This window comes from Monomorium pharaonis, chromosome 11 (assembly GCF_013373865.1).
Source record: "Monomorium pharaonis isolate MP-MQ-018 chromosome 11, ASM1337386v2, whole genome shotgun sequence".
Lineage (NCBI taxonomy): Eukaryota > Metazoa > Arthropoda > Insecta > Hymenoptera > Formicidae > Monomorium > Monomorium pharaonis.
The window spans coordinates 10,369,237-10,392,625 of NC_050477.1; the positions used below are offsets into that span (position 1 = coordinate 10,369,237).

At 39.1% G+C, this 23,389-nt stretch overlaps 3 protein-coding genes across 3 annotated transcripts; 1 reads left to right on the top strand and 2 right to left on the bottom strand.

The window, feature by feature from the left end:
* The first annotated feature begins 364 nt into the window (after window positions 1-364).
* On the top strand, window positions 365-11,396 carry LOC105832602. The gene is made up of 3 exons (XM_036293681.1): window positions 365-1,134; window positions 8,038-9,371; window positions 10,547-11,396. The coding sequence occupies exons 2-3, from the start codon at window positions 8,042-8,044 to the stop codon at window positions 10,714-10,716; spliced, it is 1,500 nt and encodes a 499-aa protein (XP_036149574.1). The 5' UTR covers window positions 365-1,134; window positions 8,038-8,041; the 3' UTR covers window positions 10,717-11,396.
* LOC105832611 lies at window positions 11,064-17,846 on the bottom strand. Its single transcript, XM_012673726.3, has 2 exons — window positions 13,072-17,846; window positions 11,064-11,726 (listed from the first exon to the last, which is right to left on the bottom strand). Exons 1-2 carry the CDS (start codon window positions 13,276-13,278, stop codon window positions 11,490-11,492), a joined length of 444 nt encoding a protein of 147 aa, XP_012529180.1. The 5' UTR covers window positions 13,279-17,846; the 3' UTR covers window positions 11,064-11,489.
* A 534-nt stretch (window positions 17,847-18,380) lies between these two features.
* LOC105832608 (probable isocitrate dehydrogenase [NAD] subunit alpha, mitochondrial) lies at window positions 18,381-22,770 on the bottom strand. The gene is made up of 6 exons (XM_012673722.3): window positions 22,625-22,770; window positions 22,006-22,134; window positions 19,871-20,043; window positions 19,389-19,623; window positions 19,031-19,309; window positions 18,381-18,641 (listed from the first exon to the last, which is right to left on the bottom strand). Exons 1-6 carry the CDS (start codon window positions 22,649-22,651, stop codon window positions 18,402-18,404), a joined length of 1,083 nt encoding a protein of 360 aa, XP_012529176.2. The 5' UTR covers window positions 22,652-22,770; the 3' UTR covers window positions 18,381-18,401.
* Between the last annotated feature and the right edge of the window lie 619 nt (window positions 22,771-23,389).

Consider the following 23,389-nt stretch of genomic DNA (forward strand, 5'->3'; position numbering starts at 1 on the left):
ATTCCATCCGGCTTTAGACGAGAGACGGTGGCATGCCCGATCTCCGATCCCTTCGCGGCGACGTGTAAACACGTATATGTGCGTATATCGGATATGTACGTACCCTTCGTCGAAGAGACACGCCGCGCTGTGGAGCGGCGAGAAGCGGAGGAACGGTGGCGGGCGGTCGCGCGCCCCCGGGGAGAAAGATTCCTCCTCGTCTATATCTGTTTTCCACCTTTTTTTTTCCACCCCCAGAGGCAGAAGCCGGCGCCTCTCTCTCTCTCTCTCTCCCTTTCTCTCCTCCCCCTCGGCTCGGTTACTCTCTTCTCTCTTCGCTTTTTAGTGCCGTCCCCCTCTCTCCTCTCGCCATTCTCTCGCTCTTTCTCGTTGCGCTACTCTTTCTCTATCTGTCACTCTATCTTCCTCTCCCGTTTCCATTCTTCGCGCCGCGATCCCTCCCTCGCTTCCAACCCCGCGGGCCCCCTCTCCCGCTCCCACTTCGTCTTTGCCTCGAAATGTGGCATTCAACAGGGCTTCCACGCTGCTTGCGGTGGCGCGGAATCCGCGCCGGTTTGCCGCTACGCGCGCGACGGCGGCCGGCGCGGGGGGGTGCATCGCGGGGAAATGATGCGCAGATTGGCCGGATCATCTCAAAAACCACCACCCTCCCGCCTCCTAGCCCTCCTCCTCCTCCTCCTCCTCCTCTTTCTCCGCGCTACCCTCCACCCCCTCGCGCTCGTGCTCGTCCTCTGCCTCCCTCGTGCGCGCTCTTCCGCAGGCAGGCAGGCAGGCAGGCAGGCAGGCAGCCGCGCGCTCCCCGTTACTCTCTCGCACCCTCGTCGCCGACGGTCGTCAAGGGATGAAGTACAGCCCCCACCGCCGCCGTCACCGCTGCCGCCGCCGCCGCCGCCGCCGCACCGCATCGCCGAACAACCGTCCCGACTGCCACGCAGCCGTCGACGACGAGTGACTGAGTCCTCCGATTATTATCTCATTTGCCGCCACGGCCAGCGGCACGCGTCGGACCCCGTGCCGCATATCTTCGGACGACCCCGGGGATCCATAGATCCCCTTGTCATCCCCGATCCCGATTGGTGGACCGTAGTTCGGCGCCAACTTCGAGGAAATCCCCGCCGCTCGCAAGTATACCAGGTTAGTGCGAAATTAACCCTCTCGCCGCGTGTCGTCTCGCATCGAGAACTCGCGCGCGAAAGAAAAAAAAAGAAGAAGAAGAATCGCCAGGAATCGGACGAGAAATCTTCTCCGCGTGAGAACTGGAGGGCGACACCATTTGTCTTCCCGTCTTCCGTGGCGAAGATCGCGCGCGAACCGACGATTTTGTTCAAAGAAGAAGAGGTTTCTTCGGCGCGACCCCGTTCGGAGTCGGGATTTCCGGGAAATTAATTTATTCCGATCTGTCGTCGCATTGACATTCAAATTTACTTTATATAATTTTCAGGCAACGCGTTCTTTCCTTCCAACGTAGACTTTCTTTCTTTTCCGTCTCTGTCTCCTTTGCGGAGAGCGATTTTCTGTTATTACATCTATTACGCGCCGCGTATGCATCGTCTAACGATGCTGCGATTGTACCGCTTGACCGGCTGTTCCATGTTGCCTCCTTGTTAAACATCTGCCATACATATCGACATATGCGACATGATAGATAACCGAAACGATCGAATTGATTCCGCAGACGCGTTGTTTTCTTTTCGCGAACAAGATGTATAACGCAATTAATATGATTATTATTGCGTAAGGGTCGCAATAATTTTCGCGCGACACTGTATTCTTTTGTTGGCGTCTACGACGATAGAGGTTTCAATCTCCCATGTAACGTTGCCGCGGTCTTCATCTTCGTCAGTTCTCACGATTCGCGAAGAGACTTGATCTTTGATTTAATTACTAGGTAATTAAATGATATTTAATAGGGGATGGTCGCCAACTGACACACTGCTTTATTTTTTGATATTATTTCTTCAACAAAAACTGAAAATAAAACTTTAAAAAACAAATGTTAACTAAAAAGTGTCTTTTATCAGATGGTGTAAAGTTACAATATTATTTCATGTTTCATAATAATTAATAATTATGTAATAATTTAATAATATTAATAATTATGTCAATTTTCGTGAACGTCTGAAAAATTGACTCCAGGCTACATTTTCTTTTTTTCTTTTATAAGTTGATATCTACAAAAATTCCTAGAAGTCTTTTACGTTGATTAATACAAATATCTTATGCTGTTCTGCAAAATGTAGGGTGACTATATAAGAATTAAATTTATTTTTAATAGATTTAATATTGAAAAAAATTATAAATGTATAAACTAAGGACTTTTATTTTCTTAATTATTCAAGCAAGTGTTTAGTTTCCGAGAAATAAAGGAATGCTGTTTTAGAAGATCTACAAGAATGTTGGTGATCTTCCTCTAAGTTTTATTAAACAATTTTATAATATATCGTCTTTCTTCGAAATATTTTCCCAACTTCTTTTGGACTTCGATGTCCAAAGCAATAGCATGTAGATACAGCTCTAGAGCTTTTTGCATTCTAATTTTGAGAAAATTTGTTAAAGATTGCTGAATATATATTGTCGAATGATAATAATAGCAAAGTGTCAAGGTGTAAAATCCATTTAACGTGACGGCAGATCGTACGGGTGTCAGACGATTATATTATCTTATTTCTTGGGGGCGCAAGATCTCCGAAATACCATTCGGCGAGCGCGTTCCTTCGTGTGACATGGAGAATAGGACGTTTGAATTACGCGGAGAGTTCAACCGTAAAAAAGCCGAGATTTCGCTGCGACCGACAGCTTTTTCTCTCTCTATGCAGAGAGCAGAGACGGAAGATCGCTGCAAGAGCTATATAGTCCAGCTATAAAAATATTTATGTGAAATGGTATAAAAGAATCGCGCATCTTTTCTCGAAGAGAAATTAGAGGAGTTAACTGTGAAGCGTGATCGGTGTAAAAAAAGAAACGAGATTTTTTTACTTGCTTTAGATTTAGACGTTATTGTACGATTCAATTAATTGGACTAACTACTTATTTTTAAAGCGACGTAAATCTATTTCTTTATATTTACATATGTATAAAGAGAATTCTCTATTTAGAATTTACCCTCAAAATCAATGTCGACTTTAAAGAATATATTTTGCTATAATCTTAATAAAATTTATATATATAACTAAACTATTATAGAATAATTTGGTTAAATTTTTCAAAATTTTACTCGAAAGTGCAGTAAAATTCCTTAAAGTCCATGTGATCTGACGACCACCATAACTTTGACGATAATTCAAAGAGAGAATTCTCTGTATACATTACAAATCTTTTATAATATATTTATATATTTTGATTTCGATTACGGATGCTGGATTCGCCAACTCCAAAGTAACAGTTTCTTCGATATTTTTGGTGACATCTTTGGGCCAGCGGTAAAATACGCGTACAACAAGAAATATTTTCAAAATACCTTCAAACAATATTTTTGGACAAGGTAACTGCAAAAAAAAATACATGAAAATGGTTGGCGAGAAAGAGAGAGAGAGAGAGCGAGAGAGAGAAAGAGCGTCGAGAGTTGCCTTGAGGGCGGAGGAAACGCACGTCTGTCATGATATTCAACAACGTGAAATGAAACCGGCTACCGCGCAAATAGGACAACGGCAATTGTATCAAAATGTTTCTTTTACAATTTTATAGGAAATACCGCACCTCTCGAAGCGAGGAGGAAAATACGAAATACGCGCTACCGACGATCCCTTGGAAATAGAAATGGACAATGCGAGATTTCAATTAAATTCTACGCGCACATACGTAACATATAAATGCCGTAGAGACATTATAAAAAAAAAAAAGGAAAACGATATAAAGTAATCACGTCGATCAAAGTGACAGACAGCCCGCGTGAATCTTCCATGTGGGTGGCACACGAATAATGAAACGAGCGAAAGGAGAGAAATACATTATCAAGTTGGCTAAGAATCGCAAATAAGAGGGGGCGTGCGTGCGTGCGTGCGTGCGTGTGTGTGCGGTTTATTACTTGACATATACCACGTTTCGCGTCTCGAGATGGAGATAGAGCGACGGTAAAGAGTGAATGCCGAAAGGAGGTTACAGGGGTAGAAAGAAGCAGAAGACGAGGAGTAGGAGAGAAAGACGGGCGCGAGAGATCAGAGTTTCCGAGAGGGTTGCCGCCGCGGCGAGAGGGCGAAGGGTAGTAGGACGGGCGGGCGGACGGGCGCGGAACGAGGGGTGGCACGGCCACCGAGGGCCGAGGGAGGTAGAGCAGCGCGAATGCAAATATTCGCAGCGACAGAGATTGAAACAATCCGCCAATTAGAATCGTCGACGCGAACGGGATTATGCAGATTCGCGCCGCCCGCCCGCCCGTCCGCCCGCTGGCGGACGGGACGACTGGCAGCTGCCGGCAGCAGCGCGCGAGCTTAATTCAATCCGCCGAGTTGTCTTATGAATCGTAAACCGGCCTCTTCTCTCTCCCTCCCGCCGCGCGGGCCGCGCGTGAAACCGAGATCGTCGTCTCTCACCGTCGCCGGTCGCCGGTGAGTGACGACGCGCGACGTCGACGTCGACGTCGGGGCGGACACCGCGCACCGCGTCGCCTCGCCTCGCCTTGAGCGGAATAATAATATAACGCCCGTCCCGTAAAGTCCCTTTACGATCTTTGGAATAGCTCTCCAGCCGGCACACCATTGTCCCTTAAACGGGTCCTCCTCTCCCCACGCGAAGGGAAAAAATCGTCGCCGCCGCGAGAGATCTCCTCTCGCGGATTTCCTCCTCCCTCTCGCGTAATCGTCCTCCGGTAAAGTCGTGAGTCGCGCCGAAGAGAGCGCGATGCGATCTCATCTCCCTTCGGGAAGATGAGCGAACGTTTTAGAGAATCGGTATCTTTGCATTTTTGATTACGCGTGGAAAAGTGTGTCGTATTAGTGACTGTAATTGCACAGTAAAATAGTTTATAGTCAGAAATATAATTTTTACAATGACTATTATAATATTAGTAATAAAAATGGTATGTTTTAAAACTATATAATTTATAGTGTAAATTTTCCGTTGTTGGCATCACTATATGCTTATTATTACTAATATTTATTGTAATATTGTAGTTACTATAAAAATGATATTCTTGACTATAATTATTTTACTATGCAATTATAGTTATAAATATTACATATTTTTTAATCATTAATTATTTATACTTTATTCTCTTTCGCTCTAAAAGGGTAAAAATTGGACTTTTCGATTTCTTGAGTGACTTTTCACTCCATGTACGAGATTCGTGGAGTCAATTTTTGAAGGGGAAAATTTTTTGATACGTAAAAAGTAACGCACAGTCTTGTCATTGCAACTTCAAACGTTGCATTCGTGCAATACGGACGGGCGGAATTATGGCGGCGTCGGCCGTGGCGGCGGCGGCGGCAACGGGTATTTATCACGAAGAGTAAAACTGACAGCAGTCCATTTCCCGTTCGTCCTGCCTGTCTGGCTGAACATAATATCTTCTGACGAAACAACGTGGACGCCGTTTGTTTGGGAAACAATGGACCGAAACAATGCGCGAGCCCTCTCTCTCTCTCTCTCTCTCTCTCTCTGTGTGTGTGTGTGTGTACGAGAGGATACAGATCTCATCTCGCTCTTTCGCTCTCTGCTTTCCACGCCCCGCTGCTCTTTGGTCTCTCCGCATTGAAATCTTTTTCAGCAATCATGTTCCCTGGTACGAAGAAGAATTTCTTCAGTAACTATGGTCATGTTGCGCCACAAGAGATCATTTGTCGCGATTCGCATTATCGTCGTCTAGAAACATAAAATCGAGAAGCCGAATTTCTCCTCAAGGTTTTCGCGTTTCAAAAGACAATTTATCTTCTGTCGCTCGTGTAAGCGTAAGTTTTCTTCTGTAAAAATCAACGGAATGTAGCTACAATTTGTATAACAAAGACATATCGAAAAGCGATGGCTTAATTTACCTTTTTTCTCTTAGCAAGTAACGGTTGTCTCTAAAAAAGAATATTTTTTGGATTTTTCTAATTGTCTCGAAACGTACTTGTCGGAAATTTTAGAAAATTTCATGTTATATACTCGGAAAATGAACTCTTTCAAAGAATATTTATAAAAATTTTATCGAGAAAAGGTCAGAATATTAATTTTAACTTGATATTCTTTTGAGTGATGTATTAAACTACTAGGATTCAAAATATCTTTTGAATGAATCTGGCGTTTAGAATTTACAATAGATTTGTAGATGTAAACATAAAATATTTGAAATAACTAACATTTACTTCAAGTAGTTTATAGTATGTCTTTTTCTGTGTGCACACAGTTTATTTTAAGTAAACCTTACTTTTCTAAAACATAAATAACGGGTGTATTTTAAGATTATTATCAAGAAAATGTACTTTGCAAAAGATATAAATCATTAATTCTTTCGAGAAAGTAAAATTAAAAATTGAGCGATCGCTTTACTTTGCACGAAAACGATATTTTTCCGCGTGCGATGATACGATGGCGCAACGGCGCGAAATAACAAATTCTTCCTTAATACATTCGTACAGTGGTGCAAGAAGATTTCAAGTTTGCGGAAAGAACGACCGGCGGGTACCGACGTCAATTGAAATGTCCGCGCTACTTCGAACCTACGGGGGAGAAATTTCCCCGATAGCTTCGCGGAAATTTCTCACGCTCGGGCGAAAGCGAACGTGTACTTGACAGAAATTAGTATTCCTTAATGGACGACGCGATATCCGGGCTGGTTCATCCCGTCCCGCCGTCTATAGATCCCGTTCCTTCTTGGTCTTAGACTTAAGGCCGGGAGCTATTCAATTAATTTCAGAAGACAATAGTGGGACTCACTCCCACATCGGCGAGTCGCGCCTTGTACGTGCCTCGTACACACTCATTACATTTACGTCGTCAGATCCGGCGTTACTCCGCGTCGTTTGCAGAATATTCACGATCGCTCACGGAAGAAATGAAATGTGAATCCGTTAAGGCGTCTTGATTCATCCCTTGTAACTTGATAGGAATATCGATAATATCTTCGCAGAGATAATTAAATAAAACTGAGGAAGAAGAGAAATTATACACAAAATAAATGTTTTGCTAAATATTTAGCTGGATACAGATCGAAAGTAACTTTGTTGGAGCATCGAAATAATTATGAAGAACACTCGAGCACTGCCGCAAAAGTTTCGATATTCTAGCAACCAGCTTGAGTGTCCTACATAATTATTTTCAGATTTGTATCCAGTTATATTTTTACACTTTATCAAAACCCCTTTTTCCCTAAGGAGAATTAAAGTTAAAATCAATAGAGTCGGCAACAGTGACAGACACAATTGCAAAGTTTGTTGATAGAATTTAATTACGTTCTATTATATTATATATATTTATATTATAAATATCCACCGTAGATTTGTTCGGTCTGTATTTGTGATAGCAAAATGAAATTTTCTTTTTGAAAAAAATTAATGGTTATCTCTAGTACGAAGTATATTTCTTTGCACTAAGAAAAATAAGTTGTTAATTTGACTAAATTTTTCAGCTCAATTAAATTTGTTTAATTCGAATATTTATGTACTTTAGTCAAATATATGAAGATTTGATTTAAAATCCAAATATTTTATGTATTTAAGTTAAATGAATAAAAAATGAAGTAAAGAAATTTAATTGAGTTGAAAAATTTAGTCAAATTAATAACATTTTCTTCTTAGTGTGATAATAATCTTAAAATACACTCTCTTATTTTTAATGTCTACTTAAACTAAACTTCTGTATGCACACGGAAAAATACATACCGTAAATATTACTTGAATAAAATAAATAACACTTATTTTAAATATTTTATAGTCATATATCCGCAGATATATTATAAATTCATTTCAATTCAATCAAATTTGTTCAAAATATATTTCAAATCTTACAATTAGCACTTCAATCAAGAATATTAAAAGTTAAATCGGTGGTCGCCATCGGGATGACGAATCTGAGAAAACGTAAAGTTACGAATCCCAAGAATATTCTATTTGTTTCGTCAAACAGCAAAATGACGACGACCACGGGCGACCCGTCGACTCTGAAGACGCCGGCCTCCCTGTCGGGCGGTGATCTCGTCTCTCGACTGCTGGCGGCCACTCCTCCGTATCTGTACAACGTGCCGCTGACGCCTCACAGCTTCTTCTTCAGCGAGATGCTGCGCTCCTTCGTGCAGGCCAAGGCGGAGGCATCGTCGGCTGGCAATGGCGGTGGCGGCGGCGGTGGTGGCGGCGGCGGCGGCGTCGGCGGCACAGCAAACGCGCCGCGACGCCGCAAGCGATCCTGGCGAGACGCCCGCGACAGGCCGCTGGAGCTCACGACGAAGGAACGGCCGCATCATCATCACCATCATCATTATCACCCCGACAAGTACTATCACTCCACGGCGCAGCAGCAACAACAGCAGCAGCCGCCTCAGGTACCCACGGAGACGTCCCGGCTGGAGAACGATGGCGGCAAACGTGCGAGCGACGTCTCCTACCTCGACGCCGCGATGGAGAGCAAAACTGGCGCGACGATATTCGATCAGAAGCCGCCCGGTTTCGGCGGTGATATTCTCAAGCCCATCGACGAGAACAAGAGCGAGTGCAGCTTCCCGCGGCAGCAGCACGGCAAGAGCTTCTTCGACGAGCGGCCGCGGCACTTCGAGCAGGCTCAGCCGCCGGAGAACGTTTTCCCCGGCGGCGGGGAAACGGCGCGGAAGATCAAACCGGAGGATCCGCAGCAGCAGCAGCAGCAGCAACAGCAACTGGACCGCTCGAAGAGCACCGCGTCCGGCGGCGGCCAGGAGGTGTCCGCGCCTCTGCAGCTGTCGTCGGATCAGAAGAAGCTGGACTTCTCGCGGGCGGGCCCCTTTTTGCACGCCGGCAGCATGCCCGGCCGGGGATGCGAGGCGAGCGTGCTGCAGGGCGTGAAGGGCTTCGCCCTGCCCGGCGGCGTGTCGAACCCGGCGGAATTTCTACCCGGGCCCCTCTGGTACCCGCCGTATCCGATGCCGCAGACCTACCCCGGCATCGATCCGCTTCACTTCTTCATAGACCTACGCGTCTCCGGCCACATCTGGGACCGCAAGCACGCGAGCGAGCGCCAGCTATCCTTCAAGAGCAAGCACTGCTCGGCCTTCAGCGTGCCGCAGTCCAAGGAGTGCGGTGGTAATAATCGGCCATTGAATCTCACCCGCGACGAGGCGACGACGTCGAGGAGCACGCCGGAGACGGAGAATATCCATGGCACCAACTACATCCTGAAGCACCTTATGAAGACGTACCAGGAGATACTGCGGATGAAGGTGGAGAACGCGTCGATGGAGAACGAGGAGAACTCGAAGGATACGCAGCAAGGTAGGAATGTACCGTGATATTTCTTATCTTTTTTTTTCTCATTCCGTATTAGACAGTTGGCAAATTTGATACGTTGTGTTTAACGTGTATTGCATGTTCCATTGTGATCCTCTCCAATTTTTGTGTTAATTTAACAAGATGTATATGTCAGATAGTAATACGAACATTGGGTACAAAATTAACACAGAAAATGTACAGCATCAATGCAATTTAGAAATAAATTTGTGCAAGTATATTTCTTCTTTAGTAAAATTAATATATATAATACATATGTCGACACGTACATTTTATTAATTTATTTATTTATCTTGGAGGCTTAACGTTTTGAAGCTACATTATTTTTATGTTATTTGTTTATTTGCCAATAAATTGTATTATTTTAAATTTTAATTTAGCACAAAATATTTTAATAACACAATTACATTATGTTAAATTGACACTTGGATATTAAAAATTCAACGCAAAAATTTTAACAAGGACTGCTTTTAAATACAAAATATTTCCTATTGTGTACTGTCGCTGTTTGTCTCCATCTTTCTGTGCGAATTCTATTAAAATCGGGATTAGCGTATTTCTCTTGAACACGAAACGTTTCAAAATATTTTCAGTATAAAAATACCGTTGTCTCTGTTGGTGATTGAAATTCAGAAAAAACAGTCTTTTTATTTTACTTTCTCTATTTTTAAGAGGCACGCCCACATAAGAGAATTTTAACATTTAAAATCGTGGGACAATGTGAACTTTTAAAGAATTTTACTATCATTTTATACCAGAATTTAGTAAAATTTTAATTACAAAACATTTGGTTAAGTTTTAATAAAAATTACTCAAACAATATTTAATATAAAACAGTCAAAAATATAATGAAATTCTTTCTATTCTTTTACTTTATCGTGATTTTAAGGTTGAATTTTAAGAGAAAAAATTTTCTTTGTGTGCACGGTGAAAAAAAGGTTTTGTCAAAGTGTCTGAAAATTTAGCTGCATACAGATTTGAAACTAACATTAGAGTTAGTTTGCAAGAATGTGAAAATCTTTGTAGCACCGCTCATCATGTTTCAACGCCCTTCGTAATTATTTAGACGACTTAGGAAAATGATTTTTTAATCTGTAACTTTTCCTTCTAATACCCGCGTAATAAAACAATCGTAAGATCGTGATGATTTTTCTTTCAAGCTGGCGAGGACGTAGCGAAGGCAGAGGACACTGGCAGCACGGCGACGAGTCCCGAGGAGGAGAAAAAGGACCTACGGGCCCTGATCGGTCTCGAATTAGTGGTGGACTACGTGAAGGAGCCGAAGGACGACCCGTCGACCGCAGAGCAGACGTCGCAAGTAGCGGAATAACTTACATGTAACGTTTAAATTGCGATTCGCAAAGAGATGCGCGCCGGACGGGCCTTCCACCTTTAATCTAAATAAAATAGCCGTAGTGTTGTTATTCGCATTCTCTTTCTCTCTCTCTCTCTCTCTCTCTCTCTCTCTCTCTCTCTCTCTCTCTCTCTCTTTATCTCGTGTAACAGCTCCGAAGCACTCACCGTACTCGCGATAATATTCCTCCGCCGTAAAATGTAAGTTTACCTCAGGCGCAAGGGTGTGGGACTCGTCAGACCGTGCAACAAGACTGACGCTCGTTTCGTACGCGCGCAGGGTGTGGGATTCATCTCCATACGATCGCGACGCTTTATAAATGCTTTTTTTTTTTGTAAACGCTTCTACGAATCTCCAACAGAGATTTATCATTATTTATTGAAGTTGTTCCTAAAACTTTATCGCGCCTTTACGTTTTCCAAATATATATTTACGACGCACGTCTAGAACGGATCCCTTTTCTTTTTCTTTGAGGGGCGAGAACTTAGGGGGTCGCGTTACAAATCTCGTCGTAGTGAAATGGACGATGCGAATTGTCGACATGTGATATGCACTGTAAATATTATTACAGCATCCCGATGTATCTATATGTATCGATAGAAAGTACTCGTTATTGTAAGTTGAACGTAAAATAAAAGCAACTGCGATTTAACCTGTATAATAAGGGTTTGTTTCACCGGCGGCGCGGGCGCTCGCACCTCTCCCTCGCAAAATCAATGGAAGTTTAACTTTAATAACGCGCGCGCGAATTATGCGCCGTCGTGATTAGCTATGACGCGAAGTTCCAAGATCACTTCGCCCTTATTGTTGCCGTTCATCAGCTTCATCAATTTCCGACCTCCTTGCGGAACGAGAACGACGTCGTCGAGGCTGCCACCCCTTCTGACGGTGGCGGCCGGCTCGGTCAATCTGTAGTATGCGACCGGTCGATCCAAGTCTCTGCCAAGCTCAACGTACGGTTTTTCCGGTGCGACGAGAGTGTATACCTGATCGAATCAACATAGGACTGTCAAACTCACTCGTCAGATAAATGCTAGGGATATGCGAACTATTCGAATACGAATCGAATCGAGTCAGACTTGAATGTCTATAATTTGAAAATTTTGAAGTGATTCAAATACAAATTATATATTAATAATTTTTTTTAAATTATATTTAAAATAACTGTCATAACCGGTTTTATTCCTATAATATAGAAATCTTTTGATATTATCAATATATTAATATTTAATATTTAATAATGATATGTTAATTAAAAGTTTCAACAATTTAATTCGTATTTAAACAAAAAATGGCATTCTTATTACAAAGAAATATAAAGACGAATATAAAATATATTTCATGATTTTTGTAGGATCACTGTACTTAAACAATCATTGATAAAAATAATTGTTTAAGAAATATATTAAAATAAAAATTCAAAATAATAAGTTGCAAATTAAATAATATTCTTTAATTTTTATATAAATTTTTTATAGAGTAAAAGCATTATTTTATTACTTGAAAATTTAATTATCAGGTGACGGTTCCAATTATGGGTCGATGTAATTAAATGTATATTAATGTGTACTTATTAATTTATATCTTTAATGTACATTATTATATGTTTAATGTTTTAAATACAACCTACTAAGAGTATCACATTTTGAAGAAATTATTAAAGAGATAGCAAGCTTATTAGAGAGATTATTAATGGTAGCTTTATGCTTTTCTTCCTATCAGCAATAATTGAGAAAGTAATTTTATATTACAATAATTACAAAAATATTAAAAAAATGTAAAAAAAATTCTGCGATTTTATTAATACATGTATATCCGTGAAATATTTAATTTTACTAATTTTATCCATAATCAGGGCATGCACTATAATTGGGATCGTCATCTATTAAATTGTTTTATTTTGTTCATTATATGGTTCTACTTCTGATTTGTTCATTGACTGATGCAGTGATTGTGTACTTACTCTTTTAGTAGTTTCAAATACACTGAAAAAAATTTACTAGATTGAAATGAATATTTTTTTTAATAGTTTAATTAAAGTTAAAATAAGTATTTTTTTTAATAAGATAATATTTCCTATAATTTATAAAATAGATTATAAATTTTCTAAATTATAGAAAATATTATCTTATTTGAAATAAATATTTATTTTTTACAAAACTTCTGCTTGGTAATATTTGAAAAAATATTTATTTCAATCTGGTAAATTTTTTTTTTCAGTGTAGAATAGCTTTCAGCTCTTAAACGTCTCCGCAAATGTGATGACGTTAAATGACATCAATAACACTTCATTAAAATGTCATTTGAAGTCATTCATGTATATTAGTTTACCTTTCTGGTTGGAGGTAGGACGTTCTCGTTTTCGAGGGGATCTCCCGCGGAGAAGGCCAGGTCCAGGTCGCGAGAAGCTTGCTGCTCCACGATCGGATAGATTGCGTCGTTGTTTCGCGTACCGTCTAGATTCTCCAGGTAATAAACTCTACCGTTGACGCAGGTCGCGACGGAGACGACGGCAATCACGTGGAGGATAACGTTCATCGTGTCCGAATACTCGAAGCAATTTTCTCGACTCGAAGAAGCGACGCGCAAAGGATCCGCGAAGATAATGGAACGAAAGTTTCCGGAGCATACATGCTGACAGATGCTGCATGCTCGCTAATCCGCGGATAAGGCGATTATTGCGTCGTCGAGAGTAGAAACAATTAATTAAACACGCGTGACGTTCTTGCGCGGGCGGGATTAAAATGTTTCCGTTCGCGCCGATGACACTCGCCAGCTCTATGTGGTAAACAGTTTCAAGCGACAGAACACACTGTTGCACCGAGGCAACTTAAAATTACCTAGACGAAATAAATGACACGTAAACGTGTCTCAGATAAGGTAATTTAACTGCAAATTTATCGAGATGAAATTATATATCGTTTTATTTAGATAACTTGAAGATAACATTTGTTGAGCAAAACAATTTAGGATATGAAAGTGATAGATTTATAGTTTTATATTTATCAATCTTTTTCTTAAAAGCGCAAAAGTTTTTCAAACAATTTAATCCGACAAAGAAAATGTTTCTCTTTCAATTTGGATCAATATACAAATGAAAATCAAAGTTGAAAAATATGGAGGAAATATTTAACTCACATTATAATAATTGACACAGTTCCTTGTAAATGTTTCCGAATTAGTTATAATTTTGAAGCAACTTTTACATTGCATTATTTTTTGATCGGTACACTCCAAAAAATTTTTTGCTAATATAGACAGATTTCTTGATATCACAACCCAATGTATCGCTAGTTTTTGTATCTGCTAGAATTTGGGCTGTCACGTATAGAATTTGAAAATTCTGCTTTTATCAGCTAGATTGATTAAGTGCAATACATATACATATCACAGTAATTGCTAATTATTTATCTATTTTAGCTAATTTTTACACACATAATTTTTGTTGCAGTTGCAAGATCATTTTTCTGACAATGAGTGCATAATCTGTGTTCCTTATCATTTTCTCTTTAAGCTAATTTGAAGCTAAAAACAATACTTACTCTCATTGTCATTCACATTAATTTAGACAATTTCAAAAAGACAATTTTTCTAGATAAAGATAGAGAGAATATGCATTCTAATAATCTGCCTGTGAAAAAAGTTATATCAAAATAGATAAAATTTAATATCAAAGATCTAATTATATCGGAGCAAATCTAATTTTACGAACCGATCAATAAAATTAGTTCTTTTTTTATATAAAGATTTTTTTCCGGTTACATATGAGAAAAGGCAATTTCTTCGTCTAGATAATTTTATAGAGAAATCGGCAAACACAGTGCTAGAGAAATATCAAACAATTCTAGCTAAAGAAGACCGCACGTTCGTACGGAGTACGATAAAAAAAAAAGGGGAAACTTCAACAGGTGATAACATCAATCATTTTGAATAGAGAGCGATCGCTTTCTAATGTATCGACGTCGAGGACGGAATTCTCGAACGTCTCTTAAATCCCGGGGCGAGGAAACCTATACGTTTCCCCTCCGGGATGTTTCGCACGTGTCCTCCGTTCCTTAAAGGGTCAAACGGCGTAGCGCAGCCGCGCGTTATTGGGGCGCGAGGAGAGATTAAAAAATGACTTTTTTTTCCTCGGGAGGTTCGCTATCATTGCAACGGGGAAACGAAGGGAGGGGGGGGGGGTGGTTGCATCGTTCGGGACCCGGGTTCTGAATAATGCATGAAATTTGTTCCCCGGAATCGAATCGCGCCTCGTCACCGGCGCGACGGCACGACGACAAGAGAGCGGGCATAAATCTAAATAATTTCAACCCTCGAATTTTTATTATTCCTATGACTACGACGGGCACACCTACACACGCACGCACGCGTGTAACGTACATATACACGTCTCTCGTTTTCGTGTGCCTCGCGTGCCCCCGTTGAATATGCATGCGCCACCGCCGCCGCGCTTTCCGCACTTGGCCGGGGGTGTCGGACCTTTGTGCAACTACCCCCGCCGCGGCCTATGCACATCGCGCTTCTTGCACAGCCTCCTCTCCGTGCATACTCGTTAGCATTTGCCGTTACATCGTGCAGACAAGAGAGCGTATAGATGTAATGCGACGAGGGTTTATCAATTCCGTGGCGATATCGAGTGTGTGTTTTGCAGGATTTAAAACGCGTTTAATGTCATACCGTCGTGTAGTTTGAGGATCGATAGCACGTCGGCGATATGCGTCATTACACGTTTCTGCACACAGGAAAAAACATCGGTTTTCTGCCGCTAAGAAGAGAGAGCGATTACTCTATTTACTTTTCTTCTTTTAAAGCGAGATAGCAGGTCGAAAGGTCTAAAAATAGCTGTTCTCCGGGAATTTTTTAAAGAAGAAAGTAAATAATGAATAAAAGAGAGCAAGGGGTTTTCTTTATTAAATACATTGTACTTTAATTTATATTTTGTTATGTAGATTTATTATAAATAATGGATGAACTGTCAACGTGGACCATAATTTTCAAAACATACATTGATAATCATCACAAGTATTTCACAGAAGGCAAAAATCCTTTGAGAATCTTAAGCTTAAATCTTGTTTTCTTTATATATTTTTAAGGAAATGGTAAATTCTTTAAATAAAAAATATCGTGATTTTTGTCTAAGAGATTTTCTATTAACCCACTATTTTTGTCAGTTAAAAAACTACACAAAGAAAACAATTTCTTTGAATATTTTTTCTCCATTTGTTTTTAGATTTACTGATTTTATTTATTTTATTCAAACAGTATAATATTATACAAAACACTCTTTAATTTGATTAGAAAGATATTGATTCACATTGAATCAAACAATATTATTAATAAATATTCAAATAATTATTTGCCTCTTCAAATAATTTTGTTCGACTATTCCAAAAAATATATTTCCTTGTTTTGAATAAATTTTATTAAATCTAAAGAAATTCTCTCTGTGCAGTTTTATTAAAGTACTACATAGAGAGCAAAACAATGGTTAAAATTTTAGGCCAAATCGGTCTTATTAAATGCTTCGTCGCGATTTATCAATACGTGCAATTATAATGAGATTTCCTTCTCAGAGAGCGTAACACGAATATATTATACCATTGAAAAACGCAACGAAAGCGCGACGCGATGTCTTCGTTCGAAGGAGAATCTAATATCTGAATTTTTGAACGGAGAAGTTAGTCATTACTCACTCGGTGGATCGCGATAAATCACAGAAGGAATTAACGAGCGGCGAAGATGACACTCGGCCTCCCCTCCTTGCCCGTCTCGCGTCCTTTTCCTTCGCCGTTTCCAGCCCTACCGTAGTGAAATATAGCCGGCAACTTTTCTCATACTTGAGAGTTTTCCTGAACGACGCTCACCGTACCGTTCCGTCGTCCGGAGAACGAGGGCGGGGGTAGGGGGGAAGTTATCAAGTGCTCACCGGATGAGTGCTATAACGTAACTGCGAGGGGAGAAAAGAAGCGATACACCTCTTCTTCCTAATGTTGGTGTAAAGAACGATCGGAGAAGACTCTTCAGTAGATATCGTCGTCTTCCCTCGTGATTATTTTCTGTGAAAATTACACTGGTCGATAAAAAAAGAAATGTTGGCCAAGTAACTCCAATCAGAATAAGTGTTTTTTTTTACAATTTCTGACACGCTGAATTCAAATCCCCAAATAAAAATGTTCCCTCACATCTTATTTCTTAGAAAAATGAAATAAAACGCAAAAAATATTTTAATTTCATTTTTTTTCTTTAATTTATGTGATCACAAACTATAAGAAATTAATTTTGATTAGAGTTATTTGATAATAACCCAAGTAGCAAGGTGACATCAAATATCGTTTTAATGACGTCTTCTTGACGTTTCAAACGTCATTAAAACGTCTTTAAGACCATATTTGACGTCAGTTTGCTACTTGGGAATAGTTTTTATTGATAAGTGTTAATTTTCTACATTTATATGATATTAAAAGAAAATGTGTGCAAATTAAAAACGTATAAATATCTCTCCACAATCAGCAACTTTGCAAAAGAATTTTTAACAATAATTTCTAGAAAAAATTTATAAGGATCGAAATAATTTATTTAAAATAAAATAGTTGTCAATTGCGTAAATTTTTATTTTTTCGTAATACTGCACGAGGCTTTCAACTATTCCTAGTCTAACTAGACTAAGAATACGTATCGAGACATACGTCTCGCATAACAATTTTATTTAAAATTATAGTACAGCATTCCTACATAATTTACATGGCTACCTTTACAATCTCTATCCTTTTCTTCGAACAAGTGATAAGTATATCATTGTTGGTTATATACAGAAGCGTGCTCGGTAGATGCAGTGGATAGAAACGATGGTGCGTTTTACGAATGAAATAAAACTAAATGCCGCTGCGTAATTTGACGAATCATGAAAATCTGGTCAAATTAAGCCTGTATTACACTACGCATTGGAAATTGAGGATTACGAAATGAAGAGAATTCAACCAGAACAAAATTTATGTATAAATATACAGAATTTTGTTCATAAAATGTGACCATACATATTTTCTTTCTCTTGTACAATTTCTGTCCATATACATAGAAAAAAAAAGAAAAAAGTTTGTTTCTTTTTATAAAAGGTAAAGTTGCAATGGCATTATACAATTTTCTACATATGTAATTATATATATAAACAATGTTATACATTATTATATAACAATATATAATTTTTCTAATTTTTTTATATATACGAACAAAGATTATACAAGAAAGAAAACATAAACATTTTTAATTATATATATTTATAAATTATGAATCTTTTTCTTGCGCGTTTTAACAATAAAACAAATTAAACTTATTTGATAGATTAAATTTCAATCTTCAATTGCAATTCTCAATCTCCAATGCGCAGTTTGATACGAATTTTACGCAAGAATTAAATCAAGAGAAAATATCTAGAAAGAGAAAAAAATCTACATATTCATACAGAATAGATGACTGAGAAAATAGTCAACGATACACAATCCGTTGATCGAACCAATCGCGGATTTGCAATGCGGACGCACACATGAAACTGCGTGCGATATAACCAGACGGTAGAAAATAGCGGTCCCCTCATCGCGAAGCAAAACGGACACGCGTATTCTACGAGTATATGGCAGTTTAAATTTCAGCTAATAAAATGTCCTTTATTTGGTTTGCGCAGCGACTTTCTTACAAATTTCATTGGTATACTCGCTGCACTTTGCAGTGCCGCCTAAGTCACCAGTCAAATACTTGGCTTCTTTAATAGTGTCGTAAGCAGAGTGTTCAATGATTTTTGCGTGATTGATAAGGCCCATATGTTTTAGCATCATCACTGCGGAGAGCAATAACGCCGTAGGATTCGCCTTATCTTGGCCAGCAATATCGGGTGCCGTTCCATGTACCTGTATAATAATTAAATTTACCAGCCTTTTTTATATTAAAACGAAATTAAGATAAAATTAATATATTATATATATATATATATATATATATATATATGTGTGTGTGTGTTAAAAAATTTAACATTTGTATGATAAATAATATGCACCATACTGAGTTTTTCAGAGATTTCTATCTATATTACAGTGAACGTAAACTATATTCATCTGAACGTGACATAGAAGTCAATAAATCAATCGTGATACTAATGTACAAAATTATTTAAATTTCGGAAACAATCGATTTATGTTTATTAAAGCGTCTTTGCTCAGTATGGTGTGGACTACGTATTAATATATGTACAGTAAAATATAATACAAAATTTATTCGTGCGCGTTTGTAACAATCATACCGATTCGAACAAAGCTCCGTTCAAACCAATGTTTCCACTTGGTGTCAGACCGAGACCTCCGACGAGTCCGGCGCACATGTCAGATAAAATATCACCGTACAAGTTAGGCATGACGAGCACGTCATATTGACTCGGATCTTGCACCATGTTCAGGCAAACTGTGTCCAAGTACCTCTCCTCAAACTTAACGCCTGGAAACTTTTGTGCGGCTTCTCGACAACACCTCAAGAACAAGCCGTCCGACATCCTCATGATATTCGCTTTATGTACAGCAGTAACCTACAGGCAGATTTTTAGTCAATATAATTCATTGAACATCTGCCATGGTTTTTGATGCAATTTGCGCAACATTTTATACCTTTTTCCTATTATTGTCTGTGGCATATTGAAAAGCAAATTCTGCTACCCTACGAGAGGCCTCCTCCGTGATCAATTTAATAGACTGTACAACGCCTTCAACGATCTCGTGCTCTATACCCGAATATTCACCTTCCGTATTTTCTCTAATGGTAACGACGTCGACGTTATCGTACAGTGTTTTGTACCCCTCCAGGGATCGGCATGGTCGCACATTGGCATACAAGTTGAATTCCCTGCAAATATTTGCAAGTAGATAAGTCAAACGTGTGTATGTATTCTATTTCGTGAGCGAAGCGACGTATGATGTATTTGTAGTAGTCACCCGCGCTAATTACACGGCATTACGATTACGTAAGCATGCGTGCATTGCTTCGGCTACAACTACGCTGTATTTCTACAAATTTTGCCGATATATACTCGCGTAATTCGCGGAATTAACTTAATTAGTTTGAACGCACGTAGATTCCTTGAGATGCTTACTTTCTGAGCGCGAGATTGAGAGACCTGTGCCCTTTCCCAATCGGAGTCATTAAAGGTCCCTTGAGACCGATTTTATTCCTATTGACAGAATCGATGGCTGCTTGTGGTATACCAAATTTGCCATCTGGACCCTTCACTGGCGTTACGTCAACTGTTTCCCATTCTATTGGTACCTGTTTTTTTTTTCAGAACCATTGAAAAAAGTTTGTTGAAAAAACTTGATTAAAGTAAAAATACATATAATTAACAATAATATAAATAACACGTTCAGTTAAAAATATCAAGCGGCGTGACCACCGTTAAAAGATATTACGAATTGAGTAATCGTATTACGCAAGTTAAACTTTCTGATTATCGTAAGCTAATTGGGTGATGAGGAAAGATGTTTTTAATCGACAAAAAAGATTCCCTGTCCTAACTTTAGAACTTCAAAGAGAAATAAATAATATACATAACATAAATTATCATTCTAAATATTTTAGTTACAACAAGACAAAATTAATTCAGGTTACATCTATAATAAAGATATTCGGTAATAATTTACTGAAAGCTACATTCAATTAGCTTACAATTAGATTAACTCGTACAGAAATATAATTGAAATAAATGCTTTAATGTTAAGATTGATAAGCTGATGTTGGAACAAGTTAAAAGACACTTTGTCAGGAATTTATTTACTATTATTCTACAAACGCAGCTGTGGCAGATGTAAGAAATCGGTCACGATCTTATCGCATTAGCCAAAACGCTAATTAAGGTTGTCATAAAAAATAAATTTTAAATTTCCCGACTTCTCCGTATTTCCAGACAGTAGAGAATTCTTTCCATGACCAAATAAAAATCTTAAGGATATAAAACTAAACAAATCCAAACGGGACTCAACTTTGTGAGTTTTTATGGAAAAATTAAGAGATAAAGAAGTCACGTTTACTTCATTATAAAGACTATTCCTTTTTTTAATATATTCTATTTTTTATAATTTTATTTAAAAATAATATAAAATAAAACCACTGTTCTTTAAGTTTTTCTAAATCATGTTTTTAGAAAAGACATTTACAGTGACCACTGCCATTCTCACATGACTCATCGAAAAATAAAATGACACAAGCTATGTAAAATTGAAACGTAGCTCTACGTGTTTGACGTAGTTTTTCGAAATATTGTGTTTAAACAAACTGACAGCGAGTCAAAGTCAACATAGTAGTTTTTCATCATATAAATTTTACGTTTTTGGCTGCGACAGAAAACTGAGCATAAAAAAAAATCCTATGTCAAATATTAGTTTTTAGTATCTAAAAAAAATGTATACAAATGTAGGTCGATCGTTTTCGAAATATATTGTATAGTCATGTGTTTTAAAAATATTTAAACAATGATGCCATTACACGTAATCTTTCAATAAAATTTAAAAATCAGAGATAAGTAGAATTCTTTATATAATTTTATTATTTTTTTATAGTTAGAGAATAATCGATTGATTCGTCATTTTACTTAGAGGAGACTGGCGACAGATCTGTTTTACCGATTAAACGCGATACTTTTTCTCACACAAAACAATCTTTTTGTTGATTCCATAGAAAATAATTTTTTTCCACAATTAAAATAAACAATAAAGCAAAGCCAACGCAAGATGAAGCCAACAATTTCATACAAAAAACAATTAAAAAATTTATTGCAAAATTACAGTTTTATTATCGACATTCTCTGACATTTATATGTATAAAAAGTTTTATACTTTGCACGTATGACACAAAGCACAGTCGCCATTCAGGATAACACAAAACAATACCGTGTTCTCGGAAATGCGCTAGTAGCATCAACATAAGAGATAACTTTATCTGATCAGAGATACGTCGATGTTTACTGTGGATTCGGTCGGTAAAACTATAAGAGATCGCCAGCATCCCCCTAAGCTCTTTCTATACGCTAAGTATTCCAGCACATAAGAAATGATCCGTGAAACGCGTGCGAAACTCGAAACGTGCGATTTAACTATAAAGAAATGTTAGATCTAACCGTAGAAAAGAGTTGCAAGTGCTGTTCGCAGAATAAGCATTCAAGGGAGCCGTTGAGGAAAACTCGAATTCTAAACCTTTCCGGACCCGATGTGCAACAACCCGGTAAGTGTATCTCACCTTGGCGGCGTCGAAGATCTTCTGCACGGCGGCGGAGATCTCGGGCCCGATGCCGTCCCCGGGTATGAGGGTGCATTTGTGCACCTTGCTGCTGTAGAGCCGCGCACCGGCGATCCTCCTCGTGGAGATCTGTTAGCATCATCGACGCACTCTTTTTTAAAGAGAGGGAGAAAGAAAGACACGATCGAGAATCCGGATAAAGGATTCCGACGACGGGGAAAATACAATGGTCGAAACTCGACTCGTCGAAATTACGCCGATTGAAATATCCGGCAATTTCCCAAGGCGAAGGGGGAGAGGATGGCCGCCAAGATGGGAAAACGGGGACGGAATTAGAAGCATTAAGCAACTGTGCATCGCGGAGGAACGATAGGTGACCAAAGTGGTGGACGTGCGGGAAGAGAGGGAGCGAGATATAGAGGGTAATGCGTAAGAGGCGTAATAGACGTAAGAGATGCGAGGACGAGGAGAGACGGAGGAAGCTGGTGCGATCGGATGGGATATCCGCGAGGAGTTCTCTAACCTTGCTCGGGGCTAGGAGGAGGCGGATAGGTGACTGAGTAATTCCCTCGGATTATTTCGCAGGCGGTTGCGGGCTCGGTTGTGCCTCTTTACTTACTGCTGTACGGATCCACTGGGCTGCCATATCGCGCCGACGGTGATCGATGCGAAACAGAAACTCGTGTGACTCGCGCTCGCTCGCTCGCGCGACTCCCGCTCTGCTCCGCGCGGAGCTCGCGTCGCTCCGCTCCGCTCGCAGCGGCAGGCGGTAAAGGAGACGCGCGCCGATTGGCAGCAATGGCGGCCACACGAGCGCGGCACTTTCTGCATTTTTCCCACCGACGTTTTATTCCGTTTCATTTGGTTTTATTCCTTGTCCGCTGTAACAGCTGAAACAGTATTGTAAGTATTGTAACAGTCAAATTGTTAATACTTATGGTAATAATTTATAATATATTGTAAATTAATTTTAAAAATTGCTGTAGATCACTGTATTTTCCTTGCTCAAAATTTCTTCCATTAACTTTTCGATCCGATTATTTTATATAAAATATATAGATTCTTCTAATATCTAATGGATATTGTTAGTTAAACTCGGATTAAAGTAATTTGTAGAATTGGGCGTCCTAATAAATCCCTTAATAGCAAAACTCAAATTTGAACGAAAATCTCTCAACTTGGCAACTGTAAATAATGGTTATATTTACTATTTCTTTTTATTCGCCATTATTATAGAGAAACAATAAAATATATTTTTAAAAAATTACTATAATATACTATAAATTGATGAAAATACTAGATCCTTGCATTTTTCTCTTAAAAAATTTCCATACTTTTTTCCCTTAAAATCACTGGCGATAATAAAATTCAAATTTAATTAATG